At 40.5% G+C, this 20,233-nt stretch overlaps 1 protein-coding gene across 1 annotated transcript in view; it reads left to right on the top strand.

Moving 5' to 3' along the window:
- The first annotated feature begins 15,416 nt into the window (after positions 1 to 15,416).
- Positions 15,417 to 20,233, top strand: part of uvrag.S (UV radiation resistance associated S homeolog) — a 66,548-nt gene continuing 61,731 nt past the window's right edge. The window contains 1 exon segment of the mRNA NM_001096777.1: positions 15,417 to 15,639. Within this exon segment, the coding sequence (NP_001090246.1) occupies positions 15,583 to 15,639 (57 nt within the window). The 5' untranslated portion in view covers positions 15,417 to 15,582.

The following is a 20,233-nucleotide window of genomic DNA, read 5'->3' as shown; positions in this document are numbered from 1 at the left end:
TTTTAGCCATTTTATTGAATTTTTAGCCATTTTATTGCATTTTCAGCTCTGCATATGTTGTGTTCACTTGTTTCTAGCCGTATAACCTGTTTGGCCCAGCTAAAATATTCAAACTGTGATTTTGACGGCCGATAACACTAGTCTGGAAAAAAAACATTGATTTTTGTGGTTTTATTGGATTTTTTTGCATTTCACTCTTTACTGCCTTATTTTGTTTAGCCTTGTAAATTTTATCTACTATATATCCATTTGGGGGTCTCTGTGTGCCACATAGTTTGGTATATCTATGCATATTGGGCATCAAAGTGTTCAGTAGATCCCTGGCGTTCATATTTAGGATGTTTTATGCCGATACGTTACGAAATGTGGGGCATATAATGGGGTAAAATTCAAGCTTTCTGACGATTTTCAGAAATTTGATAAAAACCGTTATGTTCAGCATTGCTTTGCAGTTTGGCAGTTTGCAGTAGAAACACATATTTACCCATATTGGATTCGTCAGAATGTGTACTTTCTGAAAATATATGGTTTTCTGGGGTCTCTGTACTGTTAGGGGGGTCTAATGTCGCATAATACACACACCAGGTGCTTATATTGCAGCAGCCAGCGCGTCAGCTGTGAAAATGTATATATACTATTGTCATTTGGTGGTCTCTGTGCGCCAAATAGTTTGGTATATCTATGCATATTGGGCATCAAAGTGTTCAGTAGACCCCTGGCGTTCATATTTAGGGTGTTTTATGCTGATACGTTACGAAATGTGGGGCATAAAATGGGGTAAAATTCAAGCTTTCTGACGATTTTCAGAAATTGATAAAAACCGTTATGTTCAGCATTGCTTTGCAGTTTGGCAGTTTGCAGTAGAAACACATTTTTACCCATATTGGATTCGTCAGAATGTGTACTTTCTGAAAATATATGGTTTTCTGGGGTCTCTGTACTGTTAGGGGGGTCTTATGTCGCAAAATACACACACCAGGTGCTTATATTGCAGCAGCCAGCGCGTCAGCTGTGAAAATGTATATACACTATTGTCATTTGGTGGTCTCTGTGCGCCACATAGTTTGGTATATCTATGCATATTGGGCATCAAAGTGTTCAGTAGACCCTTGGCGTTCATATTTAGGATGTTTTATGCTGATACGTTACGAAATGTGGGGCATATAATGGGGTAAAATTCAAGCTTTCAGACGATTTTCAGAAATTTGATAAAAACTGTTATGTTCAGCATTGCTTTGCAGTTTGGCAGTTTGCAGTAGAAACACATATTTACCCATATTGGATTCATCAGAATGTGTTCTTTCTGAAAATATATGGTTTTCTGGGGTCTCTATACTGTTAGGGGGGTCTAATGTCGCATAATACACACACCAGGTGCTTATATTGCAGCAGCCAGCGCGTCAGCCGTGAAAATGTATATACACTATTTTCATTTGGGGGTCTCTGTGCGCCACATAGTTTGGTATATCTATGCATATTGGGCATCAAAGTGTTCAGTAGACCCCTGGCGTTCATATTTAGGATGTTTTATGCTGATAAGTTACGAAATGTGGGGCATATAATGGGGTAAAATTCAAGCTTTGTGACGATTTTCAGAAATTTGCTAAAAACCGTTACGTTCAGCATTGATTTGCAGTTTGGCAGTTTGCAGTAGAAACACTTATTTACCCATATTGGATTCGTCAGAATGTGTACTTTCTGAAAATATATGGTTTTCTGGGGTCTCTGTACTGTTAGGGGGGTCTAATGTCGCATAATACACACACCAGGTGCTTATATTGCAGCAGCCAGCGCGTCAGCTGTGAAAATGTATATACACTATTGTCATTTGGGGGTCTCTGTGCGCCACATAGCATGGTATATCTATGCATATTGGGCATCAAAGTGTTCAGTAGACCCCTGGAGTTCATATTTAGGATGTTTTATGCTGCTAAGTTACGAAATGTGGGGCATATAATGGGGTAAAATTCAAGCTTTGTGACGATTTTCAGAAATTTGATAAAAACCGTTATGTTCAGCATTGCTTTGCAGTTTGCAGTAGAAACACTTATTTACCCATATTGGATTCGTCAGAATGTGTACTTTCTGAAAATATATGGTTTTCTGGGGTCTCTGTACTGTTAGGGGGGGTCTAATGTCGCATAATACACACACCAGGTGCTTATATTGCAGCAGCCAGCGCGTCAGCTGTGAAAATGTATATACACTATTGTCATTTGGGGGTCTCTGTGCGCCACATAGTTTGGTATATCTATGCATATTGGGCATCAAAGTGTTCAGTAGACCCCTGCCGTTCATATTTAGGATGTTTTATGCTGATAAGTTACAAAATGTGGGGCATATAATGGGGTAAAATTCAAGCTTTCTGACGATTTTCAGAAATTTGATAAAAACCTTTATGTTCAGCATTGCTTTGCAGTTTGGCAGTTTGCAGTAGAAACACTTATTTACCCATATTGGATTCGTCTGAATGTGTACTTTCTGAAAATATATGGTTTTCTGGGGTCTCTGTACTGTTAGGGGGGTCTAATGTCGCATAATACACACACCGGGTGGTTATATTGCAGCAGCCATTGCGTCAGCCATGAAAATGTCTATACATATTGTCATTTGGGGGTCTCTGTGCGCCACATAGTTTGGTATATCTATGCACATTGGGCATCAAACTGTTTAGTAGACCCCTATGTTTATATTTAGGATGCTTTATGCTGGTAATGATACATGGACAATACGTTGCTGGAAAGTTGAAGCTTTGAAGCAATTTTCAGATATTTCACCAGAACCGCCAATTTTGGGAAAGCCTTGCGACTCAGTAGTTTAGAGCAGAAAGGCATGGGTACCCATTTTAGATTCTGTAGAATGTGTACTTTCCAAAAATGTATGGGTTTGGGGGGTAAACATATATTTCTGTGTTTTTACCCCACAAAAATGCAGTCAACGTGTTGATCTTTCATTAGCTGAAGTTACCCACAGGACTATTTGTATGCGCTAATTTCATTTTGGGGCCTCTAAATGCCAGATACTTTGGTAAACCTATGAACAATGGCCACCAAACTGTTCGGAGGAACCCTGGCAATCATATTTAGGGTGCTTTTTATTGGTGCATAACGATACATGGGTGATATGGTGCTGAGAAGTTGAAGCTTTGAGGCAATTTTCAGATATTTCACCAAAACCGACAATTGTGGGAAAGCCTTGCGACTCATTAGTTTGGAGCAGAAAGGCATGGGTACCCATTTTAGATTCGGTAGAATGTGTACTTTCCAAAAATATATGGGTTTTGGGGGGTAAACATATATTTCTGTGTTTTTACCCCACAAAAATGCAGTCAATGTGTTGATTTTTCATTAGCTGAAGTTACCCACGGGACTGTTTGTATGCACTAACTTCATTTTGGGGCCTCTAAATGGCAGATACTTTGGTAAACTTATGAACAATGGCCACCAAAATGTTCAGAGGAACCCTGGCAATCATATTTAGGGTGCTTTTTCTTGGTACGTAATGACACATGGGTGATATGGTGCTGGGAAGTTGAAGCTTTGAGGCAATTTTCAGATATTTCACCAAAACCAACAACTTTGGGAAAGCCTTGCGACTCAGTAGTTTGGAGCAGAAAGGCATGGGTACCCATTTTAGATTCAGTAGAATGTGTACTTTCCAAAAATATATGGGTTTGGGGGGTAAACATATATTTCTGTGTTTTTACCCCAGAGAAATGCAGTCAATGTGTTGATTTTTCATTAGATGAAGTTACCCACAGGACTATTTGTATGCGCTAACTTCATTTTGAGGCCTCTAAATGCCAGATACTTTGGTAAACCTATGAACAATGGCCACCAAACTGTTTGGAGGAATCCTGGCAATCATATTTAGGGTGCTTTTTCTTGGTGCGTAACGATACATGGGTGATATGGTGCTGAGAAGTTGAGGCTTTGAGGCAATTTTCAGATATTTCACCAAAACCGACAATTGTGGGAAAGCCTTGCGACTCAGTAGTTTGGAGCAGAAAGGCATGGGTACCCATTTTAGATTCGGTAGAATGTGTACTTTCCAAAAATATATGGGTTTTGGGGGGTAAACATATATTTCTGTGTTTTTACCCCACAAAAATGCAGTCAATGTGTTGATTTCTCATTAGATGAAGTTACCCACAGGACTATTTGTATGCGCTAACTTCATTTTGGGGCCTCTAAATGCCAGATACTTTTGTAAACCTATGAACAATGGCCAACAAACTGTTTGGAGGAACCCTGGCAATCATATTTAGGGTGCTTTTTCTTGGTGCGTAACGCTACATGGGTGATATGGTGCTGGGAAGTTGAAGGTTTGAGGCAATTTTCAGATATTTCACCAAAACCGACAATTTTGGGAAAGCCTTGCGACTCAGTAGTTTGGAGCAGAAAGGCATGGGTACCCATTTTAGATTCTGTAGAATGTGTACTTTCCAAAAATATATGGGTTTGGGGGGTAAACATATATTTCTGTGTTTTTACCCCACAAAAAATGCAGTCAATGTGTTGATTTTTCATTAGCTGAAGTTACCCACGGGACTGTTTGTATGCACTAACTTCATTTTGGGGCCTCTAAATGGCAGATACTTTGGTAAACTTATGAACAATGGCCACCAAAATGTTCAGAGGAACCCTGGCAAACATATTTAGGGTGCTTTTTCTTGGTACGTAATGACACATGGGTGATATGGTGCTGGGAAGTTGAAGCTTTGAGGCAATTTTCAGATATTTCACCAAAACCAACAATTTTGGGAAAGCCTTGCGACTCAGTAGTTTGGAGCAGAAAGGCATGGGTACCCATTTTAGATTCAGTAGAATGTGTACTTTCCAAAAATATATGGGTTTGGGGGGTAAACATATATTTCTGTGTTTTTACCCCAGAAAAATGCAGTCAATGTGTTGATTTTTCATTAGATGAAGTTACCCACAGGACTATTTGTATGCGCTAACTTCATTTTGAGGCCTCTAAATGCCAGATACTTTGGTAAACCTATGAACAATGGCCACCAAACTGTTTGGAGGAATCCTGGCAATCATATTTAGGGTGCTTTTTCTTGGTGCGTAACGATACATGGGTGATATGGTGCTGAGAAGTTGAGGCTTTGAGGCAATTTTCAGATATTTCACCAAAACCGACAATTGTGGGAAAGCCTTGCGACTCAGTAGTTTGGAGCAGAAAGGCATGGGTACCCATTTTAGATTCGGTAGAATGTGTACTTTCCAAAAATATATGGGTTTTGGGGGGTAAACATATATTTCTGTGTTTTTACCCCACAAAAATGCAGTCAATGTGTTGATTTCTCATTAGATGAAGTTACCCACAGGACTATTTGTATGCGCTAACTTCATTTTGGGGCCTCTAAATGCCAGATACTTTTGTAAACCTATGAACAATGGCCAACAAACTGTTTGGAGGAACCCTGGCAATCATATTTAGGGTGCTTTTTCTTGGTGCGTAACGCTACATGGGTGATATGGTGCTGGGAAGTTGAAGGTTTGAGGCAATTTTCAGATATTTCACCAAAACCGACAATTTTGGGAAAGCCTTGCGACTCAGTAGTTTGGAGCAGAAAGGCATGGGTACCCATTTTAGATTCTGTAGAATGTGTACTTTCCAAAAATATATGGGTTTGGGGGGTAAACATATATTTCTGTGTTTTTACCCCACAAAAAATGCAGTCAATGTGTTGATTTCTCAGTTGCTGAAGTAAAGTCCTGAACAATTTGGATGTGCTAACTTCATATTGGTGTCTCTAAATGCCAGATACTTTGGTAAACCGATGCATAATGGGTATCAAACTGTTCAGTGGACCCCTGGCAATCATATTTCAGGTGGTTTTTCTTGGTATCTAATATAGTTTGGGATATACGGAGCAGCAAAATAAAACCTTTGAAATGATTTTTCAGAATTTTGAATTTTTTTTGAAAAACCGCTATGTTCAGACAAGCTTTTATGTTTGGTAGTTTGGAGTAGAGAGACATAGTTACCCATTTTGTAATTGGCAGAATGTGTACTTTTCAAAAATGTATGGTTTTCTGGGGTAAACCTACGGTTTCAGGATTTTTTGCCTTGGAATCTAAAGCATGCCGTTTTCTGCCTTAGTGCTTTCAAAATTCGGTAATATACTGCCGGGAGTTTTTGCTGTACAGAAATCCTAAATCTCTCTAAAACTATACATATCTGGTATTGGCACGTTCGAGAGACATAGGGCTTTCCAAATAAGTTGGATTTTCATCCGTAAAATGAAATATTTTTCTGGTATAAATTGATATACAATGAAAAATGGTAATTTTTCTTTTTTTTTTGGTATTTAGCACTATAAATTTTTTGCACAGGTGGAAATACATGAAAACTCAGGCAGATTTAGAAAGCTCAGTTTCTACCGAAAAAAACAATGTATAGTTTTCCTAGGTAAACTATAGGTTTCCCCTCAGAAAATGCCCCTAAAGTGAGAGAGCACAAAATGTTTCAAAAACGGCTGGCATTTCGCGTAACCAAAATGTCAAATTCTGCTGGCACTTAAAGGGTTAACGTTGGAAAAATAACAAACCCGACGATGTTCTGGCCATTAACCCTTTAAGTGCCAGCAGAATTTCACATTTTGGTTACGCGAAATGCCAGCCGTTTTTAAGCATTTTGTGCTCTCTCACTTTAGGGGCATTTTCTGAGGGGAAACCTATAGTTTACCTAGGAAAATTATACATTGTTTTTTTCGGTAGAAACTGAGCTTTCTAAATCTGCCTGAGTTTTCATGTATTTCCACCTGTGCAAAAAATTTATAGTGCTAAATAACAAAAAAAAATGAAAAATTACCATTTTTCATCGTATATCAATTTATACCAGAAAAATATTTCATTTTACAGATGAAAATCCAACTTATTTGGAAAGCCTTATGTCTCTCGAACGTGCCAATACCAGATATGTATAGTTTTAGGGAGATTTAGGATTTCTGTACAGCAAAAACTCCCGGCAGTATATTACTGAATTTTGAAAGCACTAAGGCAGAAAACGGCATGCTTTAGATTCCAAGGCAAAAAATCCTGAAACCATAGGTTTACCCCAGAAAACCATACATTTTTGAAAAGTACACATTCTGCCGATTACAAAATGGGTAACTATGTCTCTCTACTCCCAACTACCAAACAGAAAAGCTTGTCTGAACATAGCGGTTTTTCAAAATAAAATTCAAAATTTTGAAAAATCATTTCAAAGGTTTTATTTTGCTGCTCCGCATATCCCAAACTATATTACGTACCAAGAAAAAGCACCTGAAATATGATTGCCAGGGGTCCACTGAACAGTTTGATACCCATTATGCATAGGTTTACCAAAGTATCTGGCATTTAGAGACACAAATATGAAGTTAGCGCATCCAAATTGTTCAGGACTTTACTTCAGCTACTGAGAAATCAAAACATTGACTGCATTTTTTGTGGGGTAAAAACACAGAAATATATGTTTACCCCCCAAACCCATATATTTTTGGAAAGAACACATTCTACAGAATCTAAAATGGGTACCCATGCCTTTCTGCTCCAAACTACTGAGTCGCAAGGCTTTCCCAAAATTGTCGGTTTTGGTGAAATATCTGAAAATTGCCTCAAAGCTTCAACTTCCCAGCACCATATCACCCATGTATCATTACGTACTAAGAAAAAGCACCCTAAATATGATTGCCAGGGTTCCTCTGAACATTTTGGTGGCCATTGTTCATAAGTTTACCAAAGTATCTGGCATTTAGAGGCCCCAAAATGAAGTTAGCGCATACAAACAGTCCCGTGAGTAACTTCAGCTAATGAAAAATCAACACATTGACTGCATTTTTGTGGGGTAAAAACACAGAAATATATGTTTACCCCCCAAAACCCATATATTTTTGGAAAGTACACATTCTACCGAATCTAAAATGGGTACCCATGCCTTTCTGCTCCAAACTACTGAGTCGCAAGGCCTTCCCACAATTGTCGGTTTTGGTGAAATATCTGAAAATTGCCTCAAAGCTTCAACTTCTCAGCACCATATCACCCATGTATCGTTACGCACCAAGAAAAAACACCCTAAATATGATTGCCAGGGTTCCTCCAAACAGTTTGGTAGCCATTGTTCATAGGTTTACCAAAGTATCTGGCAGTTAGAGGCCTCAAAATGAAGTTAGCGCATACAAATAGTCCTGTGGGTAACTTCATATAATGAGAAATCAACACATTGACTGCATTTTTGTGGGGTAAAAACACAGAAATATATGTTTACCCCCCAAACCCATATATTTTTGGAAAGAACACATTCTACAGAATCTAAAATGGGTACCCATGCCTTTCTGCTCCAAACTACTGAGTCACAAGGCTTTCCCAAAATTGTCGGTTTTGGTGAAATATCTGAAAATTGCCTCAAAGCTTCAACTTCCCAGCACCATATCACCCATGTATCATTACGTACTAAGAAAAAGCACCCTAAATATGATTGCCAGGGTCCCTCTGAACATTTTGGTGGCCATTGTTCATAAGTTTACCAAAGTATCTGGCATTTAGAGGCCCCAAAATGAAGTTAGCGCATACAAATAGTCCTGTGGGTAACTTCATCTAATGAAAAATCAACACATTGACTGCATTTTTGTGGGGTAAAAACACAGAAATATATGTTTACCCCCCAAACCCATATATTTTTGGAAAGTACACATTCTACAGAATCTAAAATGGATACCCATGCCTTTCTGCTCCAAACTACTGAGTCGCAAGGCTTTCCCACAATTGTCGGTTTTGGTGAAATATCTGAAAATTGCCTCAAAGCTTCAACTTCTCAGCACCATATCACCCATGTATCGTTACGCACCAAAAAAAAACACCCTAAATATGATTGCCAGGGTTCCTCTGAACATTTTGGTGGCCATTGTTCATAAGTTTACCAAAGTGTCTGGCATTTAGAGGCCCCAAAATGAAGTTAGTGCATACAAACAGTCCCGTGGTTAACTTCATCTAATGAAAAATCAACACATTGACTGCATTTTTGTGGGGTAAAAACACAGAAATATATGTTTACCCCCCAAACCCATATATTTTTGGAAAGTACACATTCTACTGAATCTAAAATGGGTACCCATGCCTTTCTGCTCCAAACTACTGAGTCGCAAGGCTTTCCCACAATTGTCGGTTTTGGTGAAATATCTGAAAATTGCCCTCAAAGCTTCAACTTCTCAGCCCCATATCACCCATGTATCGTTACGCACCAAGAAAAAGCACCCTAAATATGATTGCCAGGGTTCCTCCAAACAGTTTGGTGGCCATTGTTCATAGGTTTACCAAAGTATCTGGCATTTAGAGGCCTCAAAATGAAGTTAGCGCATACAAATAGTCCTGTGGGTAACTTCATCTAATGAAAAATCAACACATTGACTGCATTTTTGTGGGGTAAAAACACAGAAATATATGTTTACCCCCCAAAACCCATATATTTTTGGAAAGTACACATTCTACAGAATCTAAAATGGGTACCCATGCCTTTCTGTTCCAAACTACTGAGTCGCAAGGCTTTCCCACAATTGTCGGTTTTGGTGAAATATCTGAAAATTGCCTCAAAGCTTCAACTTCTCAGCACCATATCACCCATGTATCGTTACGCACCAAAAAAAAACACCCTAAATATGATTGCCAGGGGTCCTCCAAACAGTTTGGTGCCCACTGTGCATAGGTTTACCAAAGTATATGGCAGTTAGAGGCCCCAAAACGAAGTTAGCGCATACAAATAGTCCTGTGGGTAACTTCAGCTAATGAAAAATCAACACATTGACTGCATTTTTGTGGGGTAAAAACACAGAAATATATGTTTACCCCCCAAACCCATATATTTTTGGAAAGTACACATTATACAGAATCTAAAATGGGTACCCATGCCTTTCTGCCCCAAACTACTGAGTCGCAAGGCTTTGCCAAATTTGGCGGTTTTGGTAAAATATTCTGAAAATTGCCTCAAAGCTTCAACTTTCCAGCATCGTATTGTCCATGTATCATTACCAGCATAAAGCATCCTAAATATAAACATAGGGGTCTACTAAACAGTTTGATGCCCAATGTGCATAGATATACCAAACTATGTGGGGCACAGAGACCCCCAAATGACAATATGTATAGACATTTTCACGGCTGACGCGCTGGCTGCTGCAATATAACCACCCGGTGTGTGTATTATGCGACATTAGACCACCTAACAGTACAGAGACCCCAGAAAACCATATATTTTCAGAAAGTACACATTCTGACGAATCCAATATGGGTAAATAAGCGTTTCTACTGCAAACTGCCAAACTGCAAAGCAATGCTGAACATAACGGTTTTTATCAAATTTCTGAAAATCGTCACAAAGCTTGAATTTTACCCCATTATATGCCCCACATTTCGTAACTTATCAGCATAAAACATCCTGAATATGAACGCCAGGGGTCTACTTAACACTTTGATGCCCAATATGCATAGATATACCAAACTATGTGGCGCACAGAGACCCCCAAATGACAATAGTGTATACATTTTCACGGCTGACGTGCGCTGGCTGCTGCAATATAAGCACCCGGTGTGTGTAATATGCGACATTAGACCCCCCTAACAGTACAGAGACCCCAGAAAACCATATATTTTCGGAAAGTACACATTCTGACGAATCCAATATGGGTAAATATGTGTTCCTACTGCAAACTGTCAAACTGCAAAGCAATGCTGAACGTAACGGTTTTTATCAAATTTCTGAAAATCGTCACAAAGCTTGAATTTTATCCCATTATATGCCCCACATTTCGTAACTTATCAGCATAAAACATCCTAAATATGAGCGCCAGGGGTCTACTGAACACTTTGATGCCCAAAATGCATAGATATACCAAACTATGTGGCGCACAGAGACCCCCAAATGACAATATGTATAGACATTTTCACGGCTGACACGCTGGCTGCAGCAATATAACCACCCGGTGTGTGTGTATTATGCGACATTAGACCACCTAACAGTACAGAGACCCCAGAAAACCATATATTTTCAGAAAGTACACATTCTGACGAATCCAATATGGGTAAATAAGTGTTTCTACTGCAAACTGCCAAACTGCAAAGCAATGCTGAACATAACGGTTTTTATCAAATTTCTGAAAATCGTCACAAAGCTTGAATTTTACCCCATTATATGCCCCACATTTCGTAACTTATCAGCATAAAACATCCTGAATATGAACGCCAGGGGTCTACTAAACACTTTGATGCCCAATATGCATAGATATACCAAACTATGTGGCGCACAGAGACCCCCAAATGACAATAGTGTATACATTTTCACGGCTGACGCGCGCTGGCTGCTGCAATATAAGCACCCGGTGTGTGTAATATGCGACATTAGACCCCCCTAACAGTACAGAGACCCCAGAAAACCATATATTTTCGCAAAGTACACATTCTGACGAATCCAATATGGGTAAATATGTGTTCCTACTGCAAACTGTCAAACTGCAAAGCAATGCTGAACGTAACGGTTTTTATCAAATTTCTGAAAATCGTCACAAAGCTTGAATTTTACCCCATTATATGCCCCACATTTCGTAACTTATCAGCATAAAACATCCTGAATATGAACGCCAGGGGTCTACTAAACACTTTGATGCCCAATATGCATAGATATACCAAACTATGTGGCGCACAGAGACCCCCAAATGACAATAGTGTATACATTTTCACGGCTGATGCGCGCTGGCTGCTGCAATACAAGCACCTGGTGTGTGTAATATGCGACATTAGACCCCCCTAACAGTACAGAGACCCCAGAAAACCATATATTTTCAGAAAGTACACATTTTGACGAATCCAATATGGGTAAATATGTGTTCCTACTGCAAACTGTCAAACTGCAAAGCAATGCTGAACGTAACGGTTTTTATCAAATTTCTGAACATCGTCACAAAGCTTGAATTTTACCCCATTATATGCCCCACATTTCGTAACTTATCAGCATAAAACATCCTAAATATGAGCGCATGGGGTCTACTGAACACTTTGATGCCCAATATGCATAGATATACCAAACTATGTGGCGCACAGAGACCCCCAAATGACAATATGTATAGACATTTTCACGGCTGACGCGCTGGCTGCTGCAATATAACCACCCGGTGTGTGTATTATGCGACATTAGACCACCTAACAGCACAGAGACCCCAGAAAACCATATATTTTCAGAAAGTACACATTTTGACGAATCCAATATGGGTAAATAAGTGTTTCTACTGCAAACTGCCAAACTGCAAAGCAATGCTGAACATAACGGTTTTTATGAAATTTCTGAAAATCGTCACAAAGCTTGAATTTTACCCCATTATATGCCCCACATTTCGTAGCTTATCAGCATAAAACATCCTAAATATGAGCGCCAGGGGTCTACTGAACACTTTGATGCCCAATATGCATAGATATACCAAAGTATGTGGCGCACAGAGACCCCCAAATGACAATATGTATAGACATTTTCACAGCTGACGCGCTGGCTGCTGCAATATAAGCACCTGGTGTGTGTAATATGCGACATTAGATCCCCCTAACAGTACAGAGACCCCAGAAAACCATATATTTTCAGAAAGTACACATTCTGACGAATCCAATATGGGTAAATAAGTGTTTCTACTGCAAACTGCCAAACTGCAAAGCAATGCTGAACATAACGGTTTTTATCAAATTTCTGAAAATCGTCACAAAGCTTGAATTTTACCCCATTATGTGCCCCACATTTCGTAACGTATCAGCATAAAACATCCTAAATATGAACGCCAGGGGTCTACTGAACACTTTGATGCCCAATATGCATAGATATACCAAACTATGTGGCGCACAGAGACCCACAAATGGATATATAGTAGATAAAATTTACATAGGCAAAACAAAATAACACAGAACAGTGTGAAATGCAAATAAATCACCAAAAACTAATAAAACCACAAAAATCAATGCTTTTTTTTTTCACACTAGTGTAATCGGCCACCAGAATTACCGTTTGAATATTTTAGCTGGGCCAAATCGATTATACGGACAGAAACAAGTGAACAACACAAATGCAGAGCTGAAAATGCAATAAAATGGCAAAAAATTCAATAAAATGGCTAAAAATGCACCAAAATACCCAAAATTGCAATATAACCACCAAAATAACATACAAATGCTATTGCACAGTACGGTTAGCGAATACGCTATTCGGAACGGCAATAAAACATTTTTTTTAGCCCAAAAAGAGACGATGCGATAAGAAAAAAAAAAAAAAAAGCCACAAAGCCATATATGTACATATGCGTGTGCACAACGGGTAAATTGCATGTTATTTGCGCGTGTGCGCGTGTGCAAGTGTACATGGGTGCTGTGAGTGTGTGTGACCCCCCCAATCCCCAAAAATCTATGTGTGAGTGTGTGTAAGTGTGAATGTAAGTGTATATTACTGTAATAAGTGTGTGTTGGTCTGTTTGTGTGTTTTTGTGTGTGTAAATGTTACACTTACCTGGGGTAGATGCCTCAGATCGATGAGAGAGGGCTCCACGCAGCAGATCTGCAGCTCCAACGGTCATCAGCCATGTGGGGGCGGAGCTGGGCGGAAGTGCAGCGCAGGCAGCAGCAGGACGCATAGGAAACGCGTCCCTGCTGCTGCTTTGGGGCCCCTGGGCGATCGCGCCCCAGGGGCCACACGATCCCCTGCTCTGCTCGTTGTCTAGGGGCAGGGGATCGTGAAGGAGCGGAGCGAGCGGCTCTAACAGCCGCTCCTCCGCTCGCAAACCCGGAAGTGCTGCAGAACGTAGAATCTACGATCTGTGGCACTTTGGTCCTTTGATCCACAGAACGTAGATTCTACGTTCTGTGGCACTTAAAGGGTTAATAGACAAACAGCAATCTTATAAAAGTGTAGCGCTATAGTAAACTGACTTGTGCTAGGGCAGTTCTAGCTACTTTCCTTTGTGGGCTGAGACCACCGATGAGCTCTCTTTCTCAGGGGTAAGCCCTCGCAGCGGTGTGGAGGCAAGGGTGTAGTGTAACTGTAACTGAGCACAATGATGGGCGCCAGTAGTTCTTTAACAGTTGAACAAAGAACAGTATTTATTGAACAAGAGCACAGAGATCATTTAGCACATTGATCCACAATGGAGTATAGAACATACACAGCAGCATAAAGGAAGCATATACTCACAGCACGTATAGGCTGAATCCCCACAGGCTAGGGAATATACAGCAGAGAGTTGACAGCATGTGATGGGTATTGCCCAGTTTTCAGGATATCTTCCAGTGGCAGACTAGGGGAACTCCTGACATCCCTATCTCAACACTTAGTTCCTTACTCTGGGTCAGTAATACCCTGGGATCTTAATCCCTCTAATCTCCTCGGCGGAGCCTTGAGCTGCTCAACTAAATAACCTCTCTATCACTCCTAGAGTGATCTATAAAACGAGTATAGCTGTCTAATTACTAGGGCCAAGGTGCCTAGGCAGCACTACCCATTCCCTTCCAGCCTGCTTGGTTGGGCTAAAGCAATGGACCCAGAGCACATGGATCCTAAACCTTTTATACTCTGGCACAGTGCCATCTGGTGTACATTGTGTGAACTGCAGGGGTTACATAAGCACAAGGTCCCCATAAGGACCCACTGAGGTGTCCATATTACTAGGGATGTGCCTGTCTGTAATGTGTAAGGGTGTCTAAGATTTTCACATCCCTACAAAAGTCATGTCCCAAACATTATAGAGACAGTCGCCCATGGATAATGTCAGATATATTTATATATTTATATTTGGCAGGTTATGAAAGTTTGAACTAGGGATGCACCAAATCCAGGATTCGGCCTTTTACAGGAGGATTTGGATTCGGCTGAATCCTAATTTCCATATGCAAATTTCCATAATGAAATTGAGTGACTTTTTGTCACAAAACAAAAAAGTAAAAAATGTTTCCCCTTCCCACCCCTAATTGTGACGCATCATACAGTTCTCTAGCCCATCCCCTCATTCTGATAGAGGCTTATCTTCTCCCACACACTGAGCCGCCTCAACAACCCTCTGTCTGTCTTGAGGGAAACTAATAGTCCACACATCTGACCAATAAACCCGCCACTTCACCTGCACCAATAGGGGAAGAGGTAATCTGGATAGCCACGCCCATATATTCGTACTGAAAGCTAAACTATCCAATGGGAATCTTCCCTTCAATCCCGCCCCTCGATAAACCTCCGTGTTGTTGTTTTTGTTGTAAACTGTCTGCCGACTAATCAGCGCCGGGAAATAAATGAGGGGCGTGTCTAGCACTCAGCTGAAACTCTGACCCAGCTTCGCAAATTGTTGGACGCGCGCGCACCCGCTCCTGATCCACTTGTGCCGTGCGCGCTCCGGACCCGGAAGGAAGCTGTGACGGCGGCTGAGAGTCAGCTGGATGGGGAGGAGGAGGAGGGCTGTTTGCTGTTAGGACTCCCGGCTCAGAGCCAGTGAAAGACATGAGCGCGACTCTGCCTGTTTCCCGTGGGAGGGATGTGCTGTCAGTCCTGGGCCCCTCTGTGACTTTGCCTCCGGGGGTCGGAATGGTGGGGCCTGGGGCTGGAGCCCGCTCACTGCATGTGGAGCTGCACACTCAGCAGGTGGGTCTCACAGTCTGTCAGGCTCACAGTGCATTGTGGGTAATGCTTGGGGTTAAGGACTATTGTCCCAACTAGACGGAATTCTGGGTAAAGGCGCTCATTGGGCTGATTTGTTGCAAGAACTTCCTGTATTGTTTCTGGCTGTCACAATAAGTGTCTGATCTATGGGGAACACTTCTACATTGTATTCTAATTGTTCCCTGGGAGATTCTAGCTATCTGTATAACAGAACATTCTGTCCCAGTGACTGCACAGATCCTATCTGATCCCCATTGTAAGCAGCAGTCCTGTCCTGCTTTATGGCAGCTGAGATTCTAGCTATCTGTATAACAGAACATTCTGTCCCAGTGGCTGCACAGATCCTATCTGATCCCCATTGTAAGCAGCAGTCCTGTCCTGCTTTATGGCAGCTGAGATTCTAGCTATCTGTATAACAGAACATTCTGTCCCAGTGGCTGCACAGATCCTATCTGATCCCCATTGTAAGCAGCAGTCCTGTCCTGCTTTATGGCAGCTGAGATTCTAGCTATCTGTATAACAGAACATTCTGTCCCAGTGGCTGCACAGATCCTATCTGATCCCCATTGTAAGCAACAGTCCTGTCCTGCTTTATGGCAGCTGAGATTCTAATTCATCTTCTGCTTTATAAATAGGAATAACATGTATAATCTGATCCCCATTGCAAACGAGGACTGGAATATCCATAGCACAGGCCTGAATACAAAGATGAGTAACACAAAGTAGCAATAACAATAACTTTGTAGCCTTACAGAGCATTTGTTTTTTAGATTGGGGTCCGTCACTGCAAAAGGCATCCCTAATTCGGGATTCGGGCAGGATTCGGTCTTTTTCAGCAGGATTCAGGTTTCGGCCAAATCCTACAGCCTGGGCAAACCAAATACAAACCCTAATTTGCATATGCAAATTAGGGGTCGGGAGGGAAAATCATGTGACTTTTTTTCACAAAACAAGGAAATAAAAAACGTTTTCCCCTTACCACCCCTAATTTACATATGCAAATTAGATTTGGTTCTGTATTCGTCCGAATCTTTCGCAAAGGATTCCGGGATTCAGCCCAATTGGTGCATCCCTAGTATATATATATACCTTGATAAAGGTCCCTGAGGTGGATCAAAACGTTGATTAAATAAAAACAGACTCTGAAGAAAAAAATCCCTGTGTGCACCAGCATCTATTTATCTATATTTTGGAACTTCTGGGAGCACCAGGGTATGTGGCTGAAACTACAAGTGTGTGCAGTAGCCTTTTTTATATATATATATATATATATATATATATATATATATATATATATATATATATATATATATATATATATATATATATATATATATATATATATATAGAAATAAAAAATGTTTTCCCCTTACCACCCCTAATTTACATATGCAAATTAGATTTGGTTCTGTATTCGTCCGAATCTTTCGCAAAGGATTCCGGGATTCAGCCCAATTGGTGCATCCCTAGTATATATATATACCTTGATAAAGGTCCCTGAGGTGGATCAAAACGTTGATTAAATAAAAACAGACTCTGAAGAAAAAAATCCCTGTGTGCACCAGCATCTATTTATCTATATTTTGGAACTTCTGGGAGCACCAGGGTATGTGGCTAAAACTACAAGTGTGTGCAGTAGCCTTTTTATATATATATATATATATATATATATATATATATATATATATATATATATATATATTCCTCCAAAGTAGAGACCGCACTCACAGGACTTACGAAAATATAAAGTATTTTATTATAGAAAACTAACGTTTGGCTGCGTACCAGCCTTTGTCAAAGTCAGTGACTTTGACAAAGGCTGGTACGCAGCCGAAACGTTAGTTTTCTATAATAAAATACTTTATATTTTCGTAAGTCCTGTGAGTGCGGTCTCTACTATGGAGGATTACAGACAACATTGGATACGCACCCAGGCCACACACACACACGATATTACATTTAACAGCAAACGTAACATTATGGATACATAATGGTTATCGCGCTTTTCTTGATGGTCGATGCCAGTGTTTATTATTCTTTGCAAACAGTGCATTTTCCCTGGCAGTGATTAAAGTTCATCAGTCAGGGGAACATTGCACTTGTGTGTGTATATTTTTCTACTAATGTCCTTGATCATGGGTATGAGGTGCTGGGATGAGTGACCTCTATTAATGCTGAGCATGTCAGCGGCTGTATCAGAGACAGGACAGAGGAATAAAAGCAATTCCTTTGCTATCCCCATGTACCAGATGTATCAGGACACCCTGCTGTTTGTGTAGTTGTGTCTTGTTGTTCCTGCGACGCATTCTAGCATTACACGGAATAGAATTAATAATGTAGATCACCCAGCAGTCTATCTCTTGTAGTGTAGATGTAATACAACGGGAAGGAGGGTTCTTTAGAACCATAGGACTCTGCGATTAGCTCTGTGATTGGATGTACTATGAAACATATAGGAATAGTAACACCAATTTCAATATAATGTAGTGTTACCCTGCACTGGTAAAACTGATGTGTTTGCTTCAGAAACTCTGGTTTATATAATCAAGCTGTAGGATACACAGTAGATAACAGATAAGTACTACTATAGTTTATATAAACAAGCTGTTGTGTAGCCATGGGGGCAGCCATTCAAGCACAGGATACACAGTAGATAACAGATAAGTACTACTATAGTTTATATAAACAAGCTGCTGTGTAGCCATGGGGCAGCCATTCAAGCACAGGATACACAATAGATAACAGATAAGTACTACTATAGTTTATATAAACAAGCTGCTGTGTAGCCATGGGGGCAGCCATTTCAAGCACAGGATACACAGTAGATAACAGATAAGTACTACTATAGTTTATATATACAAGCTGCTGTGTAGCCATGGGGGTAGCCATTCAAGCACAGGATACACGGTAGATAACAGATAAGTACTACTATAGTTTATATAAACAAGCTGCTGTGTAGCCATGAGGGCAGCCATTCAAGCACAGGATACACAGTAGATAACAGATAAGTACTACTATAGTTTATATAAACAAGCTGCTGTGTAGCCATGGGGGCAGCCATTCAAGCACAGGATACACAGTAGATAACAGATAAGTACTACTATAGTTTATATAAACAAGCTGCTGTGTAGTTCCTGCAACCCCAACCATGAGCCACGTCTGATCCCCCAACATCAATGTCCAACCTCACTAATTCTCTTGTGGCAGTAGCAATGTTCCAACCTTCAGTGACAACCTTCCTAGAAGAGTAGGGAAAGTTGTAACAGGAAAGGTGGGTGGGACTTCATATTAATACCCATGGTTTGGAAACGAGAGCTTGGACAAGTGTTTAAATAGTTTTAGCCAGTAGTGAAGTTTAGACAAGATGACTATTCGAAAAAAAATTTTACATCTATAATAACATTGTCTTTGCAGGCTATTTATAATTTTACCATTTTGCCCCCACTCCAGGTAGACCCCCCTCCTTCCTCCCCCCAGGCTAACTACCCCCCGGAGAAATGCACCATACTCCAAATTATCCCTCGGTGCAGATTCTTCCAGCGGAGTTCCACGCATCCATCTTCTGGGTCCTCGGCAATTTCCTTGTAATTCCGCGCGTGCGCAGTTGTCACAAACCAGCAAACTGCTCCAACTGCGCATGCTCGGAAATACTGATCTCTCCTCTTACAGAGGACGTGAAAGATGGATGCGTAGAACTCCGCTGGAAGAATCTGCGCCAAGGGGTAAGTGTGGGGCATTTCCCCGGGGGGGGGGGTAGGTAGTTAGCCTGGGAGGAGGAGGGAATGGGGTCAACCTGGGGTGGGGGGTACGGGGTTTTTTGCAAAAGGGTTTCCTTCTCCTTTAATGTGACCTATAGGTAACTTTTTGTGTACATTAATAATAAAGTGGTTTGTTTTTTTTAGTGTCTTTATCACTTTATTTAGTACATATCTTTGGCTTTCAAAGTCATGGATAATTGTTTTTAATGGGATTGATCACATTTGAATTAACTGTTAGTATGATGTAGAGAGGGATATTCTGAGACAATTTGCATTCGGTTTTCATTTTTTATTATTTGTGGTTTTTCAGTTATTTAGCTTTTTATTCAGCAGCTCTCCAGTTTGCTATTTCAGCCATCTGGTTGCTAGGGTCCAAATTACTCTAGCAACCATACACTGATTGATAAAAGATACTGAAATATGAATAGAATTGGCCTGAATAGTAATAAAACATAGCAATAAATATGAAGCCTTAAAGAGCATTTGCTTTGTAGCTGGGGTCAGTGACCCTCTTTTTAAAAGCTGGAAAAAGTCAGAAGAAGGCGGCAAATGTATCAAGAACTATAAAATAAATAGTGAAGACCAATTGAAAAGTTGCTTAGAATTAGCCATTCTATAAAATACTAAAAGTTAACGTAAAGGTGAACCACCCCTTTAATGTATATGACTTATCCAGATAGGGCATAAAGTGTGCCTGCAAGTCTTATTTGGCCCCCGGGGCCTTTATTCAGATGTTGCTGTTATGCCGCTTCTTTCTGGCGTTTGCCCCTTCAATCTGGCTTTTGCCCTTTCAATCTGGCGTTTGCTGCTAGAGTCCT

Source organism: Xenopus laevis, chromosome 2S, assembly GCF_017654675.1.
Source record: "Xenopus laevis strain J_2021 chromosome 2S, Xenopus_laevis_v10.1, whole genome shotgun sequence".
In the NCBI taxonomy this organism is placed as follows: Eukaryota; Metazoa; Chordata; class Amphibia; order Anura; family Pipidae; genus Xenopus; species Xenopus laevis.
Note: the sequence above shows the minus strand (reverse complement) of the source record. Positions and strands in the feature narration are given on the sequence as shown.